The 24,855-nt window shown below is 41.6% G+C and overlaps 1 protein-coding gene across 1 annotated transcript; it reads left to right on the top strand.

The window, feature by feature from the left end:
* The first annotated feature begins 11,012 nt into the window (after positions 1-11,012).
* LOC123412930 (probable potassium transporter 13) lies at positions 11,013-20,335 on the top strand. Its single transcript, XM_045105890.1, has 9 exons — positions 11,013-11,165; positions 12,471-12,702; positions 13,864-14,112; positions 14,291-14,341; positions 14,418-14,678; positions 14,771-14,823; positions 14,932-15,046; positions 18,651-18,905; positions 18,992-20,335. Exons 1-9 carry the CDS (start codon positions 11,115-11,117, stop codon positions 20,008-20,010), a joined length of 2,286 nt encoding a protein of 761 aa, XP_044961825.1. The 5' UTR covers positions 11,013-11,114; the 3' UTR covers positions 20,011-20,335.
* The last annotated feature ends 4,520 nt before the right edge of the window (positions 20,336-24,855 follow it).

Below are 24,855 nucleotides of genomic sequence, written 5' to 3'. Positions count from 1 at the left end.
GCGTTTTTAGGCCTAATTTTGGAGATGCTCTTGGTACGATCAATTTGCTTCTTCGCCCTTTAAACAAAGAGGCTTTTTGCCTCGGTTGAAATCAAATTATCTAGGCTATAGTGATGCACCATATCACTCATTAGTTGAACTTTCATAAAGCACACATGAGGAACAGACATGGTGAGCAATCCTGAAATTATTTTCATTCATAAAGAACACATGTGAAATAATATGTAGCCTTTTAGCCCTTGATTTGTCTATTTTACATAACTTCCAGATAACTGCATAAAGAACTGCGTGAAAGATCGATAGCCCCCTTGTAATCATTTGGCCAATCAAATTGCAGTCTAAATTTTATGTTGCTTCATGTGAGCTTGTGAATCCCAAATAACAATCATATGTATTACGTTTGGATGTACCGCAATGGAGTTTACATATTTTCAGTGACATTTCAGCTTCATCCACATCACCCGTCATGTGGTCCTTTGGCTTCCTATCGAGGAGTTCCCTTCGCTGTCATTGGGCAAGTCCAAGTTCTTGATGGAAGATGACATGCACCTCCATGGTTGGAAGAAGACGGTACATATATATATATATATGGTAGGCAAGGCAGCCACATCCTTAGACATGTGTACATGTCCCTTTCCTCTTTCCACATTTTATAAACGCAGATGTCGCGTTCCACGACCGAACGTGAATTTTCTGTAACGTTACTACGTTTAACAGTGACTTCTAAAACTTATCCTCGAAGTTAAAAGAAGCGTTGGAAGCTAACATGAAGCTCAGTAGCAATTTCATGTATGCACGTGCAACCATGGATTAATATTTTTTAGGCGTTTCAGCATTGTTTATACAAGATCAACGCATACAAGTTATCGTATGCGTGTTTAGGTAGACAAAAACCAGAAGAAAATTATCTCGGATCGCATAAATGGCAGCCATGATGTGGCAGAAAGGTGCCGTGGTACGAACTGTCAACTTTTGCTTGCTCTACATGGATGCTAGTTTAATAAAGAGGGCTTGCTGCCTTTGTTGAAACCAAGTAACTTCTCTGGACTAATCAGCTAGCATGCGTTTCCCTTTCAGCGTATCCCCATTAATATATAAGTCAACCCAGGAAAATCAACAAAGCTACTAAGCTATTAGAAAGTGATGGTCGTATCCCTACGTATTATTGCATCAACGCATACGAATAATTAGCCAAGCCCTAAAAAGGCAATCGGTGTCCATTTCCAGCAATTTATAGTGAAGTTCTTGACTATTATCCAATTAAGAAAATGAACTTGATTATCAGAGCCACCAAGATCCGATCTCATTGCGTCTTTCTTGATACCCTTGGTATATACGATCAAGTAGGATATGATCCCGTCAAAACAATAAAAACACTAGATATGATCCGATATCTATAGCTATATAGGATTGCAAAAAATATATATTTCGTGATACTCTTGGTATATACGATCAGCTAGGATGTGATCCAACTAAACCACAAAAAAACTAGGATATGATCCGATCCATAGCTAGGATAGGTGTACTGTTGTAGGTGCAACCTGCATATATCAGCCAACCGTCGGTGTTGACAAGGACTGATCGATGTATATGCAGGCAAAGGCAAACGGTGAAGTGGGAACAGGTGTGGACGCTCATCTTGTCCAGCTAGCCCTAATTGGTTACAGTGATTTGCGATGTGTACTACCAACAACAACTCTTCTGTGAGCACTAGCAGTTGCAGATCAAGGACGACATGGACGTCCGTACCACCCCTTTATTTTGTTGTTAGAGGCGGCTAGAAAGAATGACATGATGTGTTAGTGTAACTATGTCTAATTAATTTTCTTGCTTGAGATGGACATGCCAACTTCCATGGAGCTTATTGTGTAAGGCGATCTCAGCAGATTAAGTAAATATAACGCGTTTTTTAGAAGAAAAAAACATATAAATGGAGTGATTCATGGAAGGTCAACCTGGTTAGCACGTGGAGTGCCCAACTGGACGTGGAGAACTCCGTCAGGCTGTTTGTCACGGCGCAACTACACTCTTGAACACTCTCTGCCCAGTTACCAGGGATATGTAAGTATAGTGAATAAGGACACACACAGCCAATTTTTTGGTTACCGAGGAGGTCTTTTTTCTCGTGGGTCACTGGGAAATGCGGATACCACGGTTACCACGAATTTCCCAGCAAATTTCGGGCGAAAATTTATTTTAAAATTTGAATTCAAATTTTTGGGACCAAAAAAAAAAAAAAATGAATTTTCGACAGCACGGCTACTGTATTTGTATCATATATTCACTTACACAGCATATATAGCAACACAGGCTATACCTAAGAGACGAACAAACTTGAAATTGTTCACATAAAAAGACACATATCAACATATTACAGATTAAAGAACACAACATATAGATGCTGCGAACAAGAGACATGTCAACATAATGACCAACAGAAACATAGTTCAGATTTTTTAGACTAAACTTCAGGTTTAAAGTTCACATAAAAAAGACACATAGCAATCCAACAATAAAATAAATTCAGTCTGCAATACATATTACAGTCCCAAAACAAAATAAATTCAGTCCACTCCCACAAACATCAATTCGGTCCATAGCAACAAGAAATAAATAGACCATTCGGTTCTTTTTAGACTTGCAAGTCTCCTTCCTCAACTCTTAGAGTGAATCAAGCTGCAAGTGAGCAAATTCATTGCCAACTTGTTAGCAAACAGATTTGAGTATTGTATTTGTTCACAAAATAGAATATATGGATGCATGTCATTAGAAGGTAGCAAGCAAACAAAATTTTGGATGGCAGCAAGCAAACAATTGAAGTTAACACTTGATCATTACCGTCCTCTTCCTCCTCTTCCTAGTAGACTTCCGCAATGGTTCATTGTTGCTGGAAAGCATCACATCATTATTAGCTATAAAAATCACTAGTTAGCACTTGAACCACATAAATAAATTCATATAGTGTTGATATAAACTAAAGGGAAATCACCTTCTTCTTCTTCCTCCTCCTCCTCCTCCTCCTCTTCCACCTCTTCCTCATCTTCCTCAACAGCATCCAGCCTACTTCCTCTAGAACTATTTTCTTGTCCCAACCCCACCTCTAAGACAACCGGATTGAAGGCATCACCATCGTAGTCATTGTTCTCATCCATTGAAGTCCGGGAATCATCCGTTGGCCCCAACCAACCCATGATTTCATTATCATGGTCATAGAGTGAGATATTCATCAACAATGCACAAGGATCAACCTCTTTCTCTTTTGTGTCACCAAGAATTAAGCGGATTCGCAGCCCAAGGTTGTAGTGGCAATAAACCAACTTGTGTAGCCTTTTAAAAACAGCCGCTTGAAGAGGTGCATTGAGAGACAATCCGAATAGCATACTTCTGAAGCATTGGTGCACTATCTCCAAATGTTTCCCACCACTGAATTGGGGTCACTTGGCTGGCCGCAGTACGAGGGAGCATGCTTCGAAAGCCCCTCTTGTATTGGTATACATGTCAACTTCAGGAATCATTTGAATGAACTTTAAAGGACTAGCCAACTTCCTAAGTGCTGCATTGAGTGCCCTCTTGTGTGATAGATTTGTTCCCAAGTTATACTTGTAGTGCCCTTCCAGGTCAAGAACACCGGCTGTAGAATGGATAGGTAGCAGGGCAGCAAGAATTAGAATAATTAGCATGTTACATAGAACTATATGACAGCGACAATACTATGGCAGCAGGAATAACAACACTATGACAACAAGAACCATTACCTACAACCATCAATGTATTTTAGTATGAATGATCAACTCTTTTGTCGACCACCTTTAGGTACTTTTATTTGTCTAGAGATTCTTCAGGAAAAGAAGAACTCAAGTGATGCCTAGCATGTATCATCCTTGTCATGAATCCAGAAAGTGATCCAAGCTTCTGTGAATCAGCATATCGAAGTATTGTATATATTGGACCGATTACATCTAACACCATCTTCACGCCATCCCACCATTTCCTACTTTTCAAACAATCATATGTGTAGTCATAATCAACCTCGGAACTCCAAGAGCTATTTTTCCACTCTAGAGATGTCATCCACACCTTGAATTTCTCTTGCTTATCCCAAAAGCTTTCTAGGAACATGAAGTTAGTTCCAAACCTTGTGGCATTCGATTGCACCAACTCTCCACCTATGTGCTTCTGCATTTCAGCATGCAAAGTTGAATGATTTTACATGAATTTACAGATTCTCTTACAACTGTTGATCATTGTATTAATCTCAGGAAAACATCCCATCTCCTTTAACATGAGGTTAATCGTGTGAGCCGCACATGGCTGCCATGTGATGTGTGGGAAATCAGCAACAAGATCAAGACATGCTTTCTTAAAGTTAGAGCCATTGTCGGTCACAAGTTGGACGACATGTTCATGTCCTATCTCTTCGATCACTTCTTTGATGTGCTCATACACAAACTTAGAATTTTGCATGTGTCCAGTGGCATTAACAGATTTGTGGAAATACATACGCCCATTGGAGAACACCATAAAGTTTATAATGATCATTCGAGAAGGACCAGTCCATGAAACTTACATGATAGTAACACCATATGTGGGCCAATCTTCTTTGAAATTAGCCACATACTGCTGCAACTCTTCATAGTTGGAATTCAAATAAAGTCAATCAATATCTATGCCCTTAGGGGTAGGCACCCCTTTGCCAAGGTCTTGAGTCAATTTCACGGCTCCTATAAAGTATGGACAATTGGCTTTGTGTCCAGGGATGTCATTAGTATGAAACCATTTGGCCCAAGCCTTCCCAATCCTTGATTCATATTCCATCTTGTTAATACACACCTCCATTGTATGTTGCGTCCTAGTCTTGCTATATGCCAAATCAACATCAAAGAAGTCTTTGACACCACCTGAGCTGCCTACAGATGATTTACCACCACTGGTTCTTCGCTGATCTTAACGTAATGAACTTTGTAGGGTCTGCCGTAGTATTCAATGTCCTCATCTTCACAATCAATATGTATTCATGCACCTTGATTATTCAGATGGTTGACCTCATTTACTACTCTTTTCTTTCCTTCTTTGGACTTCCTTCTCCTATCTATTCCCTCTGGAATGTCTTTCCGAAAAACAGCCACTACATGATGAGGCGCACTCAGGCAAGAGTAACACTCAGGCCCCAGTCCAGCTAGATGCATCTTGAATCCGGTTGCACTCCCACCAAGTTTAACAGTCCCACAATATGAACAAGGCCATGCATTTCCTTCCAATGATTTCCCATGACACCATATATTTGATACATCATTTGCATCACCTTCAACAAAAATACAAAAGCATATGTAATGATTATGCATGTTATTTGGATAACATTTGATTCAAAGCAAAATGAATGCACTATGTATAGAAAATTACAGATAAAATTCAGGAAGTTTTATATGCCTGCATAATTATAACTTCTAATATTTTAGGGGACTTCTATTTTTATTTAACCTGTAATAGTGTACTCTATAAAAATCCCCATATTGGATTGCTGAAGTAGGCACATTTAAGCTGTGTAAGAGTACCTAAAAGAGCTCAAGCAACACGTGATTTAGCACGCAGGGTAACAACTATAACTAAGCATGGCTTCACTGTTTTGCAAACTGAAGAAATATACCAAATAGTTAGAACTGGTGAAATGAAACACATCTTAAAAACTGAAGAAATAACCTTTCTTTGGTGTTGGAATCGGCAATGGAACATCCGGGCCTCTGTATATGCCACCATGACGAGCCGCGCCGGTGGCATATCTGCACCGATTGATGTCGTCCACGAATTCTGAGGATTGTCCTCCTCTTGATGAATAGATGGTCGCACTGCCACTTCCGTGACCTCTGCCTCCAGATCTGCTTGGTATGTCATCAACGAACACACCCCCTCTGCCTTGACCAATGGTGATAGACGCATGACCTGCACCATGAACACCGGCGACGACAACCATTCCAACAGTTCGATGTTGGCTAGGTCCATCGCCATCACCCCGCCCCATCCCCCTTGCAACACCGGCCATGACGGAGAGCACGGTCGTGTTGTAGCTGGACAGGAAGCCAAGGGGTGGATTGGGCGCCGGAGTCGCAGTCACCGCCGCCGCCGCCGCCGCCAAGTTTTTTTGGGAAGTGGTTCAGGGAGAGAAGACGAGAGAGACTGGTGTTTTGGGGTTCTAGGGTTTGTACTTGGCTGTGTGAGTAGCGACTGCGAGGCGCAGCCCGTGGTTCTCGGGCTCTCGCTGGGCCAGTTTTTTTTAAAACAGGCTGAATTTATTTGCTCCAGAAGCCCATCTACCGGAGGGTAGCGAGAAACTCGGTAACCGCTCGGTACTCGTTTTTCTCGCGCGGTAACCAAAACAGAGCACACAACACACTAAAGTAAAATAACGAGCATAGATTAATTTGTTAACATGATACACTTGGTCTACATAGATTGAGGGTCAAAGTCCATTGTAAGAAAATATACTTTAGTCATCTCAAAATAATTGTTGTAAAAATACAATTTCATTTACATGATAATGTATTTTGTAATGTAGAACGTTAAAATTACATGGAAAATAAAAATCAACAAATATTGGTGGCATAATTAGTTATGAGTAAGTAAACAAGTTCAGTATAAACATTATAGTCCTTGTGAGATACGTATAAGAAAGGATACTATTATAAGAATCATATAGGTAACCAGGTAACTATTTTATTTTCTTTATGGGGTAAAAAATAAAAATAATGAACTTATTAATGACTAGACAAAACTAAGAATTAAGCATGAGGGTTGCACTCGTTTTGAGACTTAACACAAGACCTTACGATGACTAGACCATCAACGAGTATGAAAACCCTTTGTGTATGTGTGTGTGTGATGAGAACTTCAAAAGTCCTTGTAGCTCCTTTGTGTCTTCTCATTCTCGCTTCAGCCACGTCATTGGCATGACTTCGACGAGATACAATTTTGTTTCCCCAAGCTCCGGCCATTATGGGAACCACATACTTGCACTAAGAGATGTGAAAACAGTGGAGTCTTCAATACCGTGTCATGTGAGAAGCGAACACACCATCTTCCATGTGATTGCATAAGCTTTTTAGCTAAGCTTACGAACGAGGAACAAATGTATGATGAAATGCCTCTACGACTTCACTGAAAAATAGACCAGGAACAATGCTCTCACAAATGGTGGTGCTTTCGAGTTCGCTTGTATGTCCATACCTATCTATTTTAGGTTATTTAGATCTTGGTATTTTTCATTCCAATATTTTATAGAAATACGACCGTCATAAAATGAATCAAATTGTGAATTCATATGAAACCATCTAAGTTTCATTGTGTTGCAGTGGAGTCATACATAGTCTAGTGGGTCAACACCAATCATGTGTGACATATACATCACATCCAGCATATTCTAGATTTTGGTAAGATTTGATTTGATTTGAGTATGGGTACTGAAGACAACCAGTGTTTTGATCTAGTTGATATTTTTGTAATATTTTATTCGATTTGGGCATGGGTAAGGGATAACAAGAATTTTATGATTTAGGTAAGGTTTTGCTAAGATTTGATTTGATTAATGCAAGACGTGATATTGTGAGAAGAGACGACAGATGAACGTACAAACATCGAATCTACCACCACGACCCCAGACCCCCCCCCCCCCTTTAATAGTAAAGATAATATCAACCTATTACCTGGTTGAAATATATAAAATGAGAACATGCATTATAATTAAGGATTTTCTCTGGTGTCTGAATACTACCTAAATGACCATGCATATTCATATGCATTTGTTAATAAGGGGGAAATCAGATCCAAAAGGGCCATCTATTATGCACATGTTAGACATAGACAAGCCATGAATAACTTGCCAAATTGGTTGTTGTGTGCTGAGTACGATCAACCTAGTCACGAAGTATCTTGATTTTAGCCTCATCTAGCATACTCACATACTCACACCTTTACAATTTTGGAATTGAATGTCATTGTCAATAATGCACGTTATCTCTACTTGGCATGTCAAACACTCATCCATGAAGACAGTGTATAAGGTTAAAAATAAAGACTTATGCTTTGGTCCATTCATGTTAATTGCTTGCATAGTTGAACTGCAACTGCAAGCTTTCTCGATAACATAAGCTATAAAGAAGGTAATCTTAAAAATAATCCAAATCAAGTTCAAACATGTTTATAGTTATACATATTTTATTCAGGGAGATGTCAAGATAATGTTCTAGGGTTGACCATCCCTCCATTTGTCTACGTTTGGGCCAACAAGAATCGACCACATGACTTATTTTTCAGTTAATCCCGACTTTTACCAATATATTCCTATGATTTTCATTGCTAAGGAGGTGTGTCATTGTGTGCTATATGAGAAAGAGATAGAGCCAAGACTTTGCTGGAGTTTTGCCATTGCACAAACCCGGCCGATGCCAGTCGAAAGAATATAGGAAATAGTTGTCAAATAACTCATTGCTATCCAAAAAATATTTATTTATTTACATGCTCATCACAGTAATCAATATGGATACGACTGGTAGACTAGTCTAGAAAACTTGTGGAAGCTCCTAATAAAGTTATCTATTTTATTTTTCAGATTTATGGGTCCAACTAGAAGATGATAAGAACAACATACCACCACACTAAGACTTCTAACCTTATATCCCTTTAAGATTTGTAATAGAGAGTGATTCATTATGTTTGGAACAAAGCAAGTTCATAGGAACTTTCACATTTCATGCTGATAGCTTTCACATTGAGAAGTATTCTTCATCTCATGCCGCTTTAACAATTTAATACCTTTTAATTGATTACTTTGAGTAATGTACGATTTTATTGTGATGATACCATGAGCTAACCTTATGTAGCTAGTACATCCTCATTTGGGGTTTATACGAAGGGGGGGGGGGTATACTGATTTTCAATATCAAGCAACATATTCTCTCGTTCATCTACTCCTACAGGAGTGCATATCAAGTTTCCTCCTAGGGGGTGGGAATGTCTATTTGAAATTTTTATTATGTCATATTTTCATACAAAAAAAACTTTTTTGCTTAACTAGTGAATGCAAGGACATGATTTCACTTACTAGCTAGGTAGGGAAGCTAGAACCAATATCTCGTAGCTAGGCAAGGTGATGTCTCTTTATCTCGAAAGCCTTTTCGCAGGCAAGACCATCCTTCTTTAAATCCCACTCCTGACATTTATAATCATGGGTGCAGTTCAGTAGAAAATATACAAGATTTGTGGACTTGAACTTGTGTTTGTGCATGTGGTAGTACTGATACATGACCTATGTCTACATCTTGTTCTGTTGTGTGTGGGATGATTCAAGTTAATAATACACAAGTTTAATTGTGAAAGACATCTCCTTCATTTGCAAGGTACTCCCTCCGGTCCTTTTTACTCCGCATATTAGATTTAGGCCAAGTCAAACTTTACAAAGTTTGACCAAATATATATTAAAAAATATCAACATCTACAATATCAAATATACATATCATGAAGCTACCTTTCATAATGAATCTAACAATATTAATTTAGCATTGTGAATGTTGATACATGTTTCTATAAATTTGGTCAAAGTAGAGATACTTTGACTTTGGACAAAGCTAATATGCAGACTAAAAAGGACCGGAGGGAGTATATCTCATAAAGATTCTTTCGAATAGTGATGAGCTATATCCATCTTATCATTTATAGATACTACTACTATAAATGCACTTAGTAGGTCACTCTTCCGGGTTCAATGTACATGTATACTTCTAATGTGGGCTTGTCTGAAGTAATGGGTGTGCCTTTAGTAGTACGATGCAGTAGTTGTTTTTTGAAGTATTGAACACGCCAACCATGAATGTAGGAACATTGGATAGACCAATGTGGAAAGGAGGCCCGGATGACAAGATTTGGAGGAACATTGTATAAGGCCATTAAATGTGATAAATGGAGAGTATATTACATTAATGTAGTCTTCTACCTCCATGGTCGGACGAAGCATAGGCAATGACGTCGTGTGTGTGTATAACATACCAATGAAAATAGTTCCAAAGTAATTATGCGTCACATATATATCCCATGCCATCCTCTGCGAGGTTGGAAGAAGTTTCATATACAAGATGGATACAAAACGGACCTATCTATATATCGGATATAGGTTGTTGCTTGCTATATCAAAGACAGGGTTGTGAAAAAAAATTCACTGGGAATAATAAACTTTTTAAAGACAAAAGCAATGTAAGAAGAACCAAAACACTAAATTATTGCATTTTATTAAAAAAAAAGTGGGTACTAGTTTTTTCTTAGGTCGACAATTAAAAAAGTAGTAAGTTCTTAGGTCGACAATTAATGCATAATAAATGACCTGTTGAAGTTCAACCAGTTTTTTCTTTTAAACTCACATCGCGCCAGGGTTTTTTAAATCCAAAGTCATGACTTGAATTCTGTTCGGTCCACCAATTTTCAACGAGTTTCACCGCTGAATATGGCACAAATTAGGTTACAAGTTTCTTTTCTTGCAAATACGCGCCCGGCAGGGGAAACACCCCACAATATAATTAACCTATTTCTCTGTCAAATATTTCATACTCATTATTGATGTGCCAGAATTACACCTCTGCCAATCATGTTTACCATTCTTGGAAATGGACCTCGGGCAGTCAGGTACAAATACACAAATCCGTTCACGCGTGCCTGCGTCATGCACACGCGCGACTGCGCGAGGGAGAAGACGGAAAGAAAGAAAGAAAAGAGGTCCTAATTAAGCATTTGGCGCCTTGTCTCTCCAGCCCTCATCTTTTTGTGAAGCCATCCACGTTTTCCCTCCGCCTTAACTGCTTCTCTCCTTCCTCCCTCCGTCTCCCACTCCCCCTCTCCTTCTCCCTCCCTCGCATCACACCCAGTGGTTGCACACGCACGGACACCGGCAGATCGGCCAACAAACTTCCAGGACCCCACGCAGAAATCAACGGAGGGCCGGGCCGATTGATCCCCCACCATCCCGCCGTCCAACCGTGTGGGCGAGCAAGGCCGACCGGCCAGCCGATCGACCACCGGAGAGCCACGGGATTCTTGCCGGGCTTACCCCGCAGACGCCGGAGCGGCGGGTTTGCGCCATGGATGTGGAGGGCGGCGCCGTGCAGGAGCCGAGGAAGAAGGCTTCTTGGGTAAGTAGTATGTATGTATGCTCGACCCCTTCCTAGATTTACTGAGAGTTCTTGGTGGCTAATTAATTCGTTTGGTCTCGTGTGCCTGGAGTTGCATGCGTTGCTCAATCAATTGCATTTTCTCGGGGCCTTGTTCTTGCAACACTGACTACTCTACCACCGCTTACTCTTGCATGCGTATACTCTTTGCTTGGATCTTCTTTTTTTCTATACATATCCTGAAGCTCTAGTGCAGTCCCTGTTTAATTCTTTTCTCGAGTATATCCACACAGGACGAGAAGGGTGTGTGTATCTAGAGAAAGGATAGATACTTTATCTAGTTCCCAGCATGCATCAGCATGGCTCCTCCTCCAAGAAAGGAAAATGTTTGCAGCATAGCATGCATGGCGGCTAGCTCCTTTCTCACTTGTGCACTTACTTTTAATTACTCCATCCGTTTTTAAATATAAGTCATTTTAGATATCCCATCGTAGACTAGTAAATGACGAATCTATACTTTAAAATATGTCTGTATACATTTCTATGTAATCCGTAGTTATCTTTAAAATAACTTATATTTAAGAACAGAGGAAGTACATGGTAAATATGTCTGCTGTTTTGATGGTTCCATGGTTTTCACTTTCAGTGAGATGTCAATAAAATTAATTGAGTTTCAATCATTTCATTAGACACTGAAATACTTAACTTTCGGTCAAAGTATTCCAGAATTAGATATTTTTCTTAAAAAACAACTTGTTGACTGAATGTTTTGGTCCTCTGACCACATGCAATCCGAAATCGATGAATTTAACTTAATGTCAGAGATCACAGTTGTGGCTGGAATATTTCTAAAATTGGACTTCAAAACGGACCCTGGTCTACTCCTGAATATATTCTGGAGTGGTTATTCTGAGAACGAATTAATTGTGCCAGGGATTCTACTTCTACACAGTAAATTAAGCATTTCCTTGTGGCGTCTAAATCAGCCTTGTTAAGTCCCCGGTCCATGTCCATTTCTTGGAAGCATGCGTCGCTTGCGACAACCAAAGGTTTGGTTTCCCTGTCAGATCAGATCACCATTTATGGTCAAAATGGACACATCGGTTTGGTCTTAGCTCAGACTTCCCTGTCTTGAGTTGAAGCTACGTTCCTCCCTACGTACCCATTTAAAGCTTCACTTTCTAGCTAGGTTTCAGTTTCAACTATTTTGGCCCATGGTTTCAACCGAGTACACATATTCATTCACAACTCAAGTTGCTTGGTAATAACTTCTATGGTGATTAATTGATTGATTAAGCATGTCCTTATCAATCTGTGCCTACGCAGGGATGGCAGAAAGGGACGCTTTTGCTTGCGTACCAGAGCTTCGGCGTCGTTTACGGCGACCTTTGCATATCGCCCGTCTACGTGTACAAGAACACCTTCTCCGGAAAGTTGCGTCTCCACGAGGAGGATGAAGAGATCCTCGGCGTGCTATCGTTGGTTTTCTGGAGCCTCACCCTCATACCGCTCCTCAAGTACATCATCCTCGTCCTCGGCGCAGACGACAACGGAGAAGGTAGGCGTGTTTGTGTCGGGACTCGGGGTTCTCTCTTTCACTTTCTAAAATTATTGGGATTATCAGGAGCGAACGTTTGCACTGGCACGTCATCGCGCAAGCTCTGCAACGTTGGATCAATTTGTTGCTATGCGTGGTGTACATCTAGATGAATGTTCACCGTGATAATAACATGACCGGCTGAATTGAGCGTGTGCCGTGCGGTATCCAAAATATACTAGTACACGTGTTTGGGTCGAAGGAGTTCTTTTTCATTACTTACCTAGAATGTGTATTTTTTTCGAAAAGGAGGGTGTATCCGGTGGGCGGTGACGGAGCGTGAAACAACTCACTGGGCCTCTTTTATCATTGGGCCAAATATATACCAAATCTTCAAAGAAAAGGATGGGCCATGGCCTGGTTTGGTCACCACAAGGACCCACCCCTCGCCCTGTGTATATCCCAGGCAAATACGCATGTTTGTGACAGTACATTTTGTGCTTTAATTAACTGAAATATGAAATGAAACGCATCTTTTCGTTGTCGAGATTCTCGTTTAAACTGTTCATTTAATAGGGAGTCTATTTGTGCAAATATTGATAAATTTAATAGGGAGTATCTTTGTGCAACTATTGATAAATTTAATAGGGAGTATCTTTGTGCAAGTATTGATAAATTTAAGAGAAAGGTGTAACAGCACCCGGATGCCTAGGCACCCTCTAAATATATAAATTAAAAAAAAATCAAAAATTCTGAAACTTTGCAACATATAATATGATCAAACTTCGTAGGTTTTTACAAGTTTTCATGCCAAAATATCATGTAAAAAAAGGTGTACAAATAAGTTTCAGATTTCAGTGATAAAAGTGCTCAAAATTTGAAGTACTAATTTGTTTTTTCTGTAGAGCTCCTCAAATGTTTTTTTTTTGGCATGAAAAGTTGCAAGCACCTAGAAAGTTTGATCATCTTTGATCTTGTAAAGTTTCAGATTTTTTTTATTTTTTTTACTTATTTGTTTTGATGTTACTGTTCATAGAGGATGCCTAGGCACCCGGGTGCTGAAAATCCATTCTCCAAATTTAATAGGGAGTATCTTTGTGCAACTATTGATAAATTTAATAGGGATTATTTTTGTGCAAATATTAATACATATTTTTTGGCAAAATATAATGTGGTGTGCAGGTGGCACGTTCGCACTGTACTCCCTGATGTGCAGGCGCTCCAGGATGGGGCTTCTCAACAGCTTACACGCCGGCCATGGCTCGGTGTCGTCCTTCAACAACGACGAGCTCTGCAAGGAGACGCGGAGCAGCCTGGCCATCAGGGGATTCTTCGAGAAGCACCACTCGCTGCGCGTCGTGCTGCTGCTGTTCGTCCTCATGGGCACCAGCATGGTCATCGGCGACGGCGTCCTCACCCCGACCATGTCAGGTGAACTAATGACGAATCATGAAACCCTGTTGATCTCTTGCACCCAGCAAAAATGTTCTTGCCTGAAACTGCACTCTGCAGAAGTTGTATGTCAGTCCAGAAACTTCACTTCTGCTTTGCTCATCACTCATCGGATCTCCATGGTAACTGACAGGGTTACTTACATGATTTCCTGCAGTGCTGTCGGCAGTCTCCGGCCTCAGGATCAAGTTCCCAGAGCTACACGAAAGTAAGCATGCACCATATGCTGCCACAGTACCGTCTTTTTGAACCGTAACTGATCGATCGACGGCTCCGCGTCGCAGACTACACGGTGCTGATCGCTTGCGTGGTGCTGGTGGGGCTCTTCGCGCTGCAGCACTACGGCACGCGCCGCGTCGGGTTCCTCTTCGCGCCCATCCTGCTCTCCTGGCTGGCCTGCATTGGCGGCATCGGGATCTACAACATTTTCAGGTGGAATCCGACCGTCGTCCGCGCGCTGTCGCCGTACTACATCTACAACTTCTTCAGGAAGGCCGGCAGGGACGGGTGGAGCTCGCTGGGAGGGATCGTGCTCTGCATCACAGGTTGCTTTCATCACACAATCCATACAGTATCCTCTTGTGCTCCTACTGTATTAATTAATTGGGCATGATCACTTATGGATATGGATTTTCAGGCGCTGAGGCGATGTTTGCTGATCTCGGACACTTCTCAAAGCTTTCGCTGAGGGTAAGTACATATAAGCTCACACTTTTTCAGTAAGTGGTATGGCATATTTCATTGGGTATTTGAGAGCATATCTTGACAGTAATTTGTTTCGTTGCTTTGTGATGGCAGCTTGGGTTCACGATAGTTGTGTATCCTTGCTTAGTTCTGGCGTACATGGGGGAGGCCGCCTATCTGTCCAAACATAGGGAGGATCTCCAGAGTAGCTTTTACAAAGCTCTTCCAGGTGAGGTGCCAATCAATGCTTCTGCGGATTTTGATGCAAGTTTTCTATTTCATTTTGCTATCGTCACTTTTTATTTATCCCCAAAAGACATATATATGTTGCCATTAGCGTGGTGTACACATTTTTTGTGTGGATAATAGGAAGATATGCCTCCTTGCCTTTGTGTTGTTTGATGTACATAACCATAACCTACTAACAACACTAAAACATACCTGCTTACAAAAGGAAAACTATGACAAACGAATTATTATGTTGAGATAGCCTCGTGCAAAATACCGCCACCTCGTTGTGGTGGCTTGCTTCTTATTCTTCGCGCGTAACCCTATCACGAGGGAGAATCAGGTCATATGTTTGCACGAGACAGTGGATCTAGTGTGACAATGTGGAAATCATTGCTCGAGGACAACAACTTCATGAACACGACGATTCTCATATGTGACATTGATGAGTCTAATCGACGAAGGCTAAACCTATGATTTTGACCCAAACTTGGAGCTTCATGGCCACACCTTCTATAAGGGATTGACACACGTCCGTTGACATTTCTAGATCTATCAAGTGAAGAAATTATCAAGTCTTTTCATACTGATATGGTGCTCTAGTACAACCACACAATACTGCCATTGCTAGGGATGCTCTAGTACAACCACACAATACTGCCATTGCTAGGCAAGACTAGCGTACACCAATTATGATGACAACCATCTTCGACCTTACCAACGCCTAATGTCTAGAGTGGAAAAAATACCGCTACGTGCCGCTACATGGTCGCCAACTTTGAAGTTGGGCACCTCTCCTTAATGGCCCTATGATCTAGATAGAAACCCCTCACTACCCGACAAAACAAGGACGTCGGATTTGGAGTTGGACACCACCCTTATCGACCCATATTAACTAGAGAGGGACAATCCCTAGCTACCGGACACAACAACAAAGTCATCTTTCGAGCATGACACCGCTCCTTACCGACCCCTATTTTCTAAGGAGACCCTCCCCCCTACTACCGGACGCACCAACTACGCAAGCTTTGGACAAGGCACCATTCATAATCCTTAGCAGCGAGCTCGCTGGCCCTAACACAACAATATCAAAAATGTGCAACTAGTAATAATTGATTAATATGCTATATATAGAATTTACCCTAGGTAGGGTCAGCAATGAAGGAGCTAGCCGGAGCATAGATACTTTCACTTTTTTGAGAAAAGTGTAGCAAAATTTCGGTATTGATACATAGACGGGCCTTTCAAGAAAAATGTTTTGCTTTAAATCACAAAATTTGAAAATTGCAACTCTGACTTTAAATCTTTTGAGACTTCAAAATATTAATCTTAATGAATTAAGACCTAGACGCCTTTGCAAAAACACTTTTGATAAATATCAATCAATTGAGATTTTCTCTAATCCCAATTTATTTCTGAAAAGTAAAATTCCAGTTTGGTGAAGAGTGAGACCTCCATTTTTTCTAGTTCCTAATTATGAATCGGTTGAGATTTCTTTGAAGTCCCCATTGATTGAAAAGTACAATTCACTGAAAAGATTTTCCCCATGAATATGAAACACCTTTGTGTATGTTTTCATTGATAGAAGAGTAGAAATTACATGGTACAGTAGCAACTTGCAAACACATACATAGAAATGGCGTGAGCGGATAGTTCTCGGGGTATAGAGTGAACTGGGCCTTTTGGCCGGCTCGTGCCCACATGTAGTGAGCTTCATCCTCGATTGTGTGTACGGTGCACACGACGGAGGAGCATTCCCTATTGAAGACATTGTTGTTCCGTTGCTTCCATAGCCACCAAGTGATGAGAATGGCAAGAGAGGCGATGCTTCGGTGTAAGCAGCGGTTAAGCCCGAGATAGCAGATGTGAGCCAGGCCATGAAGTCATCATGATGCCATGAGGGACTGGCGGTCAGACGACACCATGCGAGCACCTCATGCCAAAATATGTCGTGAAAAGGAGGGTGTTGCGTCGTTTCAAGCCCATGGTTGTACAAGGGAAACATCGTGTTGTGCGGGACGCCATGACGAGGGAGGCGACCAATGCTCCAACATCTACCTTGTAGGGCCAAACAAATGAACATCTTTATGCGAAGGGAAGCCCGCAATTTACTGAAAAGTACACTTTACATAACAATATTTTTGCTTTTCATCTGGTTTATCATGTGTAAGTTCAATTTAATGAAAAATGCATCTTGTATGGACGCAGACTTTCTATTCACTGAGCTCATTTAAGCTCGGGAACAGAAGGCCACTTTCGGTTTTGTACTACTTTCTAAAAGGACTTCAATATCCAGCGAATGGTCGCTGGGGAAGATGGCATTTGTGAACGTTTTGTCTGTTTTTTCTGAGGCATTGTTTGGTTCATAAGTCCTAGGACTTTTTTTTGTCCTAACTTATAAGTCCTAAGTCCCTAAAAAGTTTCTACCTGTTTGGTTTCTAGGACTTAACATGGACTAAAAGACCATATTACAACTATAAGTCCCTATAAGACTCTCCTTGAGAGTCTTATTTCATAAGTCCCAAATGCCCACTTTAAGCCCCTATAAGTCCCTCCTGTTTGGTTTAGATGGGACTTAAAGGGACTTATAAGTTCTAAGTCTCTAATAAGTCCCTGTAACCAAACACTCCCTGAGGCACATGGCAGTTGCTGCTAGGATGGAAAAATTACGGCAATAACAGCTAGAAACTGCCATAAAAACTCCTTCATTATGACCTAAAACTGCGAGGCAATCCCGTTCGCTTGACATCAATCCCCAGCGACTGATCGCCAATTAGCTTTCCGGTATATATAGAATCAAATTGATACTTGAGAAAATCTCAACTGACCGGCTGCTACGCGTCTACCGGCTGATCTTTTTAAAAGATCAGTCGGGTCGCGAACCGTCAGATCCTATATCATCGCGCGGTTGACTGACGTTCTTAACTTTCGCAACCGAGGTAATGTTGCGGAAACATTTGCATCACAGGTCGTGTCGTAAAACTCATTGCAAAAATGGTCATGTTACAGAAAACTTTTGCAACATAGGTCAGGTTGCAGAAAAAGATTCCTCGTGTTTTTGCAACATAGATACTGTTGCGGAAGAATTTTTTGCAACAAAGGTCAATGTTGCAGAAAACTCTTGAAACATAGGTCAGGTTGTAGAATTTTTTTTCTTTGTCTTTTTGCAATATAGGTACTCTCACGGAAGACATTTTTGCAACAAAGGTCATGTTGTAGAAAACTTTTGCAACATAGATCGGGTTGCAGAATTTTTTTTGTCTTCATCTTTTTGCAACATGTGTATTGTTACGGAAGAAACTTTTGCAGCAAAAATCATGTTACCGATTTTTTTTGCAACATCGGTCATGTTACAGAATTGAATCAACGATGCAAGAAATACTAAAACGGTACACCGACCCATGAAGACACGCGTTACACGGTAGTGGTGGCAGACGTTTCAGGCTGAATCCGTCACCTGATTGTTAGACTTTTCCAAAATATAGACGCCATATTTTGCATGTTTTTTACCCGTGGGCATCATGCTTTATATATTTCCTATCACGTTCTAAATTTGACTGAACTTCCTCCCCACCCGTTTGTGTATTTTTTTTCTGGAAATTCAGACCGTGTGTTCTGGCCTGTTCTGATCATCGCGACGCTGGCCACCGCCGTCGGGAGCCAGGCGATCATCTCCGCCACGTTCTCCATCATAAGCCAGTGCCGGGCCCTGGGCTGCTTCCCGCGCATCAAGGTGGTGCACACGTCCAGCCATGTCCACGGCCAGATCTACATCCCGGAGGTGAACTGGACGCTCATGTCCCTCTGCCTCGCCGTCACCATCGGCTTCCGTGACACCGAGATGATCGGCAACGCCTACGGTACCAACCTGCGCGCCATTCTTGTTGCCTTCGAATGTCAATATATTGTTTGCTAATTATTCCAGTTTGGTCTGTGCTTGTTTTAGGGCTGGCTGTGATCCTGGTGATGTTCGCGACGACGTGCCTGATGTTCCTGGTGATCACCACGGTGTGGAACCGGTCGGTGCTGTGGGCGGCGCTCTTCGCGGCCGGCTTCGGGTCGGTTGAGCTGATGTACCTCTCGGCGTGCCTCGCCAAGGTTCCCCACGGCGGCTGGCTGCCGCTGCTGCTCTCGCTGGCGACGCTGCTGGTCATGTCGGCGTGGCACTACGGCACGGCCAAGAAGCAGGAGTACGAGCTGCAGAACAAGGTGTGCCTGGACCACTTCCTCGGCCTCAGCTCCGGCATGGGCCTGGTGCGCGTCCCGGGGGTCGGGTTCGTCTACTCGGACTCCGTCGCCGGCGTGCCGCCCATGTTCGCGCACTTCGTCACCAACTTCCCGGCGTTCCACCGGGTGCTGGTCTTCGTGTCGCTGCAGACGCTGACCGTGCCCAAGGTGCCGCCGGAGGAGCGGTTCCTGGTGGGCAGGATCGGGCGGCCGGAGCACCGGATGTTCCGCTGCGTGGTCCGGTACGGGTACAAGGAGGGCCGGTGGGACCACTTCAACTTCGAGAACCAGCTGCTGGTGAAGGTCCTGGAGTTCCTGCAGCTGCAGCAGGCGGACGGCGACGGCGAGCGGTGCAGCACCGGGTCCGGCGAGATGTCGGTCATCCCGGCGGCGCCCAGCCAGGCCGTCGTGGACGCGCTGGCGTCGATGAGCTCCGGCGAGATCGACTACTACGCCGGCAGCGGCGCCAAGAAGGTGCGGTTCGAGGAGCTGCCGGCGGCGTGGAGGAGGGAGGAGACGATGTCGGAGGTGAGGGAGCTCCTGGAGGAGCGGGAGGCCGGGGTGTCGTACATGATCGGGCACACCTGCGTGTTCGCGCACGAGTCGTCGTCGGCGGTGAAGAAGTTCGCCGTCAACGTCGTGTACGGGTTCCTCCGGCGCAACTCGCGGAGGCCCGCCGTCGTGCTCGGCATCCCCCACACCTCCCTCATCGAGGTCGGCATGGTTTACAGGGTATGAATGACCAACGTCTTAGCTAGCTCGCTGGCCGCCGGTCGCTCGCTGGCTCGCTCGCTCGTGAAGAAGAAGAAGCGTAGTTGTAGGCTACAGTAGCTGAAGATAACTGAAGAAAACATGACCGTTTCAGCAAACAGAATAACAACGTACACCTTGCTGCTGCTGAAATGAAAATCAACATATATACTCAAATTAGCAATGCTGTTGTTCGTGGATTGTGATCACATCGGTACTGTCTGCGGCTTAACTCTGCCGGCGGAGAAGTAACGAGAGAAGCATGCAAACCGGTTGCCGACTCGCTCGAATAGTTGTAGGCTCAAATGTACTCCCTCCGTCCTAAAATTTTGTCTTAAATTTGTCTAGATATAAATGTATCTAGTTAAGTTTTTAATATTATATACATTCATTTATAGACAAATATAAGACAAGAATTTTAAGACGGAGGGAGTAGTATACAATGAACCACCGTGAGCGTGCGTTACATTCTCAGCTCAACCACACCGCTGCACAAGCGTGCGTTACAAGAACACGACTCTTATGACGAAAAAGGTTTCCCCCTGCTTTGTATCACAATCCAAAGGCTTTTCAAAAACATTATCGCCCTTATCTTGGTGTAGCATGCTTTTGTCACAGTCATGCACACAATTGTGGGGATGAAGTAGCTAGTCATCAACGGTAAGAGGGAAAACAGTGATGCGTGCACAAGGAGGCAGAGTAGATGTTATCTGATCGTGTGACGGCCAAGATTGTCAACGCCTCGAATATTTAGGTGATTGGGTAGAAAGATGTAGGGTTAAACCCATAATCGAGTTGGTAAGCTCCCACTAGGCCACAGTACAGAAGGAAAAAAAATACAATTGCTCATAATGCTAATGACTCATAATTAATTGTCATTAAGTATTTGTCCTAAGCCGGCAAAACTGAAGTTCACATATGTCATTGATTTGAGCTCGTTTCGTTCACGAAATTATCTTGTGAATATGCAAATGTTCTTCGGAGAGCCAAGCAGCATATATTACTAAGTTGGTTACACAATTTAGATATGTTATACTGCTATTTCCTAAAGAGAATTAATTTAAAAACAAATCAATATTTTACATTTTTACACCGTATGAATTCTATACGCTTCATGCATGTTACAAAAGGTACGATATTGATACCAAATACAAAGCATGCATATATAGTAGTTGGGCTATATAACAAACATGGTAAATTATATATAAAAGAAGGCACGGCCAACACACACGAGTGTTGGGCTATATATATATAAGAAAGACTACTTGTTTACACTTCATACACCTTAGCATTCCCTATTTAGTCGCACATAAATTAGCTAGTTTTGCACTCTAAAACTTTGCCATGATACATACTACAACACTCTACCAACTTATGTATATATTCAAAGATATTATAGACAAGGACACGAATAAATGCACAATAATATATTAATACCAATAAGATCTTCTGTTGCTGCATGCTTGTGTTATAAATTCAAGTGTTGAACCATTGAGTGTACCGGGAAATTAACCGGAGATATTCAATGGGTGATCATGGTTCATGTAGTGTCCAATTCACTTATTTCATGTGTTTTTCTCAAAAGTATTAGAATTACATATTCGTGCAAGATATTTTTGGCAAGTACCTATTCTTAGCCTTTTCTAGCTTCACCAATTCTCCTCATGATTCATATGATAGGGCATTGCCATGATATTGACCCATGTCTTTTAGTTCTGTATTAATTGAAATACTCATTTACTGAAATTTGAAAGCCCTATGGAATTGTAGGGTTTACCTTGTCATTATTTCCCCCTAGAAATAATTTTCTACCCATGGTGGTAGCTACACATGGCCCCGAATTTTTATCTTTAATTATTTTGGTAAATAATTTGGGACATGACAAATAATTCTATAACAAAAATATAGTGACTTTGGTACAGCGAGGCAAACAGAAAGGCCTGTCCTTATCCCCCTCTAAATGTTCTACTACCGAGTTTTATATGAGTAATTCTCATGTTCCAGGAAAAGAGCACATCTCAGGCTACTTTCTCTTCATTCGAATCACCATTCTGAATAATTTTTTCTAATCCTTTCATCTCCTCTCCAACCAGTTTGATTTTCTGCTTCACAAATGTTGTTTTTGTTGTGTATTGGCCCAACAACATATATGGATGAATATATGCAACGTTTTGTGCAAGTTGTATAGTGCCATTTAAATCTCCAAGGTTGGGTCAGGGATAACTCATGTTTTTGTTCGCCATGTGAGAATCGTGGACGGAGTACATATAGCAGCGATGTTCATTGAGGGGCTATCAGAGATCTTTATTTGTTGGAAGTACTTGGAAGACTACTTCCTACATACGTTCTCGGGATAAATGGTTTGATTAATGTTACACGACAATCTTGCGCGTTGCCATGCCAAGTTGGGCAATCTATGTTTTAGTGCTTATGTGTGATTTTGAACAAAGATTTTGTAGTGGCATCTATCTATGAAGTTTAATTTTAGAAATTATATCATATTTATGTATCCACCTACTATCACAACTCATTTTAACTGTTTTACTTATATTTCTATGTGTTTTTAATGCATATTGGGAATTGATTCTTATACAAGTATTGAGATTATGTTTAGTAATTGCTTTCGGGTGAGGCCATCTTGATCTATGAAAGACTGAAATAACTATATAAGGTGTACCACATAATTCATTTTATTAAGCTGACCATTTCTGTATTTTCTCCCCTCAAAAGGTACCACTCGAGAAAACGAAATCTGGACACGATGTTACAGGAACCTTCTATTGTATTGTAAACATGTTTGTAGTACCATGTATACGTATCATCAAGCATTTAAAGAGTTATGAGTAGTGTGTCTTTATCAATATGCATACACTAGGTAAAATTTCACTTGGTACAAAGTATTTGTTTTGCTTGTATTTGTTCATGCAGAAATAATTGTGTGTCAATTTTATTTATATGAATTTTGGTTAGTCAATGTTTGAGACGTGCATTGCACATGCAAGCTTGTTAGTTTTGGACAGGAACGATTACTCGATCAAGCCATTGACACCTTGGAGATAGGTCAACTATACATGAGTCTACGGTACTTCCTTTTAGACAACATGAAGTGCTGCTATAGCATCGTTGTCTGGGAGAGGGCACGTTACCTAGTGAGGGAAACCATCCTCTACAGTGTCTTCAACGATAGCCCGATCTACCCCAGGTCCGGGATCTCACTTGGAGCAGCGTGGTGGTCCACGGTTGTGGTCGATGACCCGAGATCGACTGTTGTGGAGGAGCTCGTTGTGCTGATGCCTACGTTGAAGCTCAGCATATGTCTCTCAGACGCGGTGATGGTCCGCCATTCATCTCAATGCTGGAGTTGTGGATGTTTAAAGGATCACTCTACGCCACTTCATAGGAGGCGGATTTTTTCCATGGTCTTTCTATGATGGTAAACTTTGGCGCAAAAATCAATGAGTCGATCAGGTATACATCATCTTCCTTATAGTTGGTAATTTTCCTTCAAGCTAAACCCTCTACTTATTATTTCGTTCACAAAATTGTCCAAGCCTGGGTTGGGGGGGGGGGGCTTTAGCTCCAATATATACATGCAGTTAGAAAAGAAAACTAAAATGGCAATGATAACGCACATGCATTCTACTAGTCATTGTAGGCATGGAGTGAAAAAAAGGCCTGCAGTGGAAAACCATATGGGCTGTCAAAAAAAGCTTGTGCAGCAACACAAAGGCATGCAAGCATGAGCGACATGATTTTGAATATTTCGCGACTGTGAAATAGAAGATGCAGAATAAGGATCTAAAATGCACATTATTTTTTGGAGGTGAGCCCGTGACGTGGCACAGATGCTCAAGTGGACAAGTTGCATGCTTGGACAAATAGATTCACCAACCTTTTAGGAATTTGTGAAAAAAATTCCGAGTGTATGAACATTTTTTCAGTTTCATGATTTTTTTAAATGCAAAAATATTTTATTCATTATTTCTTGTTGAATTTATGAACCTTTTCAAAAAGAAAAATAGAATAATGCTTACTGAAACCAGACACACATTTAGGTTTTTTTCAGTTGACAAGAATCAAAATTAGTTTTTCTTTGAATAAAAGAAGCAAAATGAGTAACCCAAATACTTATTAGTGCAGCTGCACTATTTGGTTACAGCGAACGCACCCGTCCATATCACATGATCCCAGTATTTTTATTGTGATTCCCTTGTTATTAGCCCCCAGCGAATCAAAAGAGAATACCTGATAAAAGAGGAAAAACAACTAGTCAGCATGTCCCCTTGTGTCTTCACGTTTCCTTCGCCTCACTATTTCTCAGCAAGATCCCATGTACATGCATTTATTCGGGGCTTTAAAAAAATTTAAAATTCATAACTTTTGACTTGAACGTTGAATTTTAAATCGGCTTTCAACATTGTGTTTGCAGCGATGAGCTCTTCAAGACTATATCCCTTATGAATACGTTTTGACGAACATTTTTTAAAGCAACTTTGGATGCTACAGAGGCAACTTTAATGCTAGAAAAAACAACTTCTTTTTAGTCTAGGGGTAGCAGCGACTGACTGAACTAAATGCGATTCATTTTAGCGCTCGTGTCACTCATGTTAGATGAACACGCTACTCTAGGTGGGTTGTCGGGCCCAATAACGGAGAGCTTGGGTATGTTAACTACTAATTGAACGCGACTAGTTATCACTAGGTTAAGATGAGCAGTCCGTCAGTCAGTCGCTCATTTAGTTTCGGCCTGCTCATTTAGTTCAGTCAGTCGCTGTTACCCGTAGCTGTCACTAGGTTTGCTGGTGCGTCTTTTCAAAAATAAAAGTTTTTTTT

This window comes from Hordeum vulgare, chromosome 7H (assembly GCF_904849725.1).
Source record: "Hordeum vulgare subsp. vulgare chromosome 7H, MorexV3_pseudomolecules_assembly, whole genome shotgun sequence".
In the NCBI taxonomy this organism is placed as follows: Eukaryota; Viridiplantae; Streptophyta; class Magnoliopsida; order Poales; family Poaceae; genus Hordeum; species Hordeum vulgare.
The sequence above is the reverse complement of the archived record's forward strand: the minus strand, read 5'-3'. Positions and strand labels throughout refer to the sequence as shown.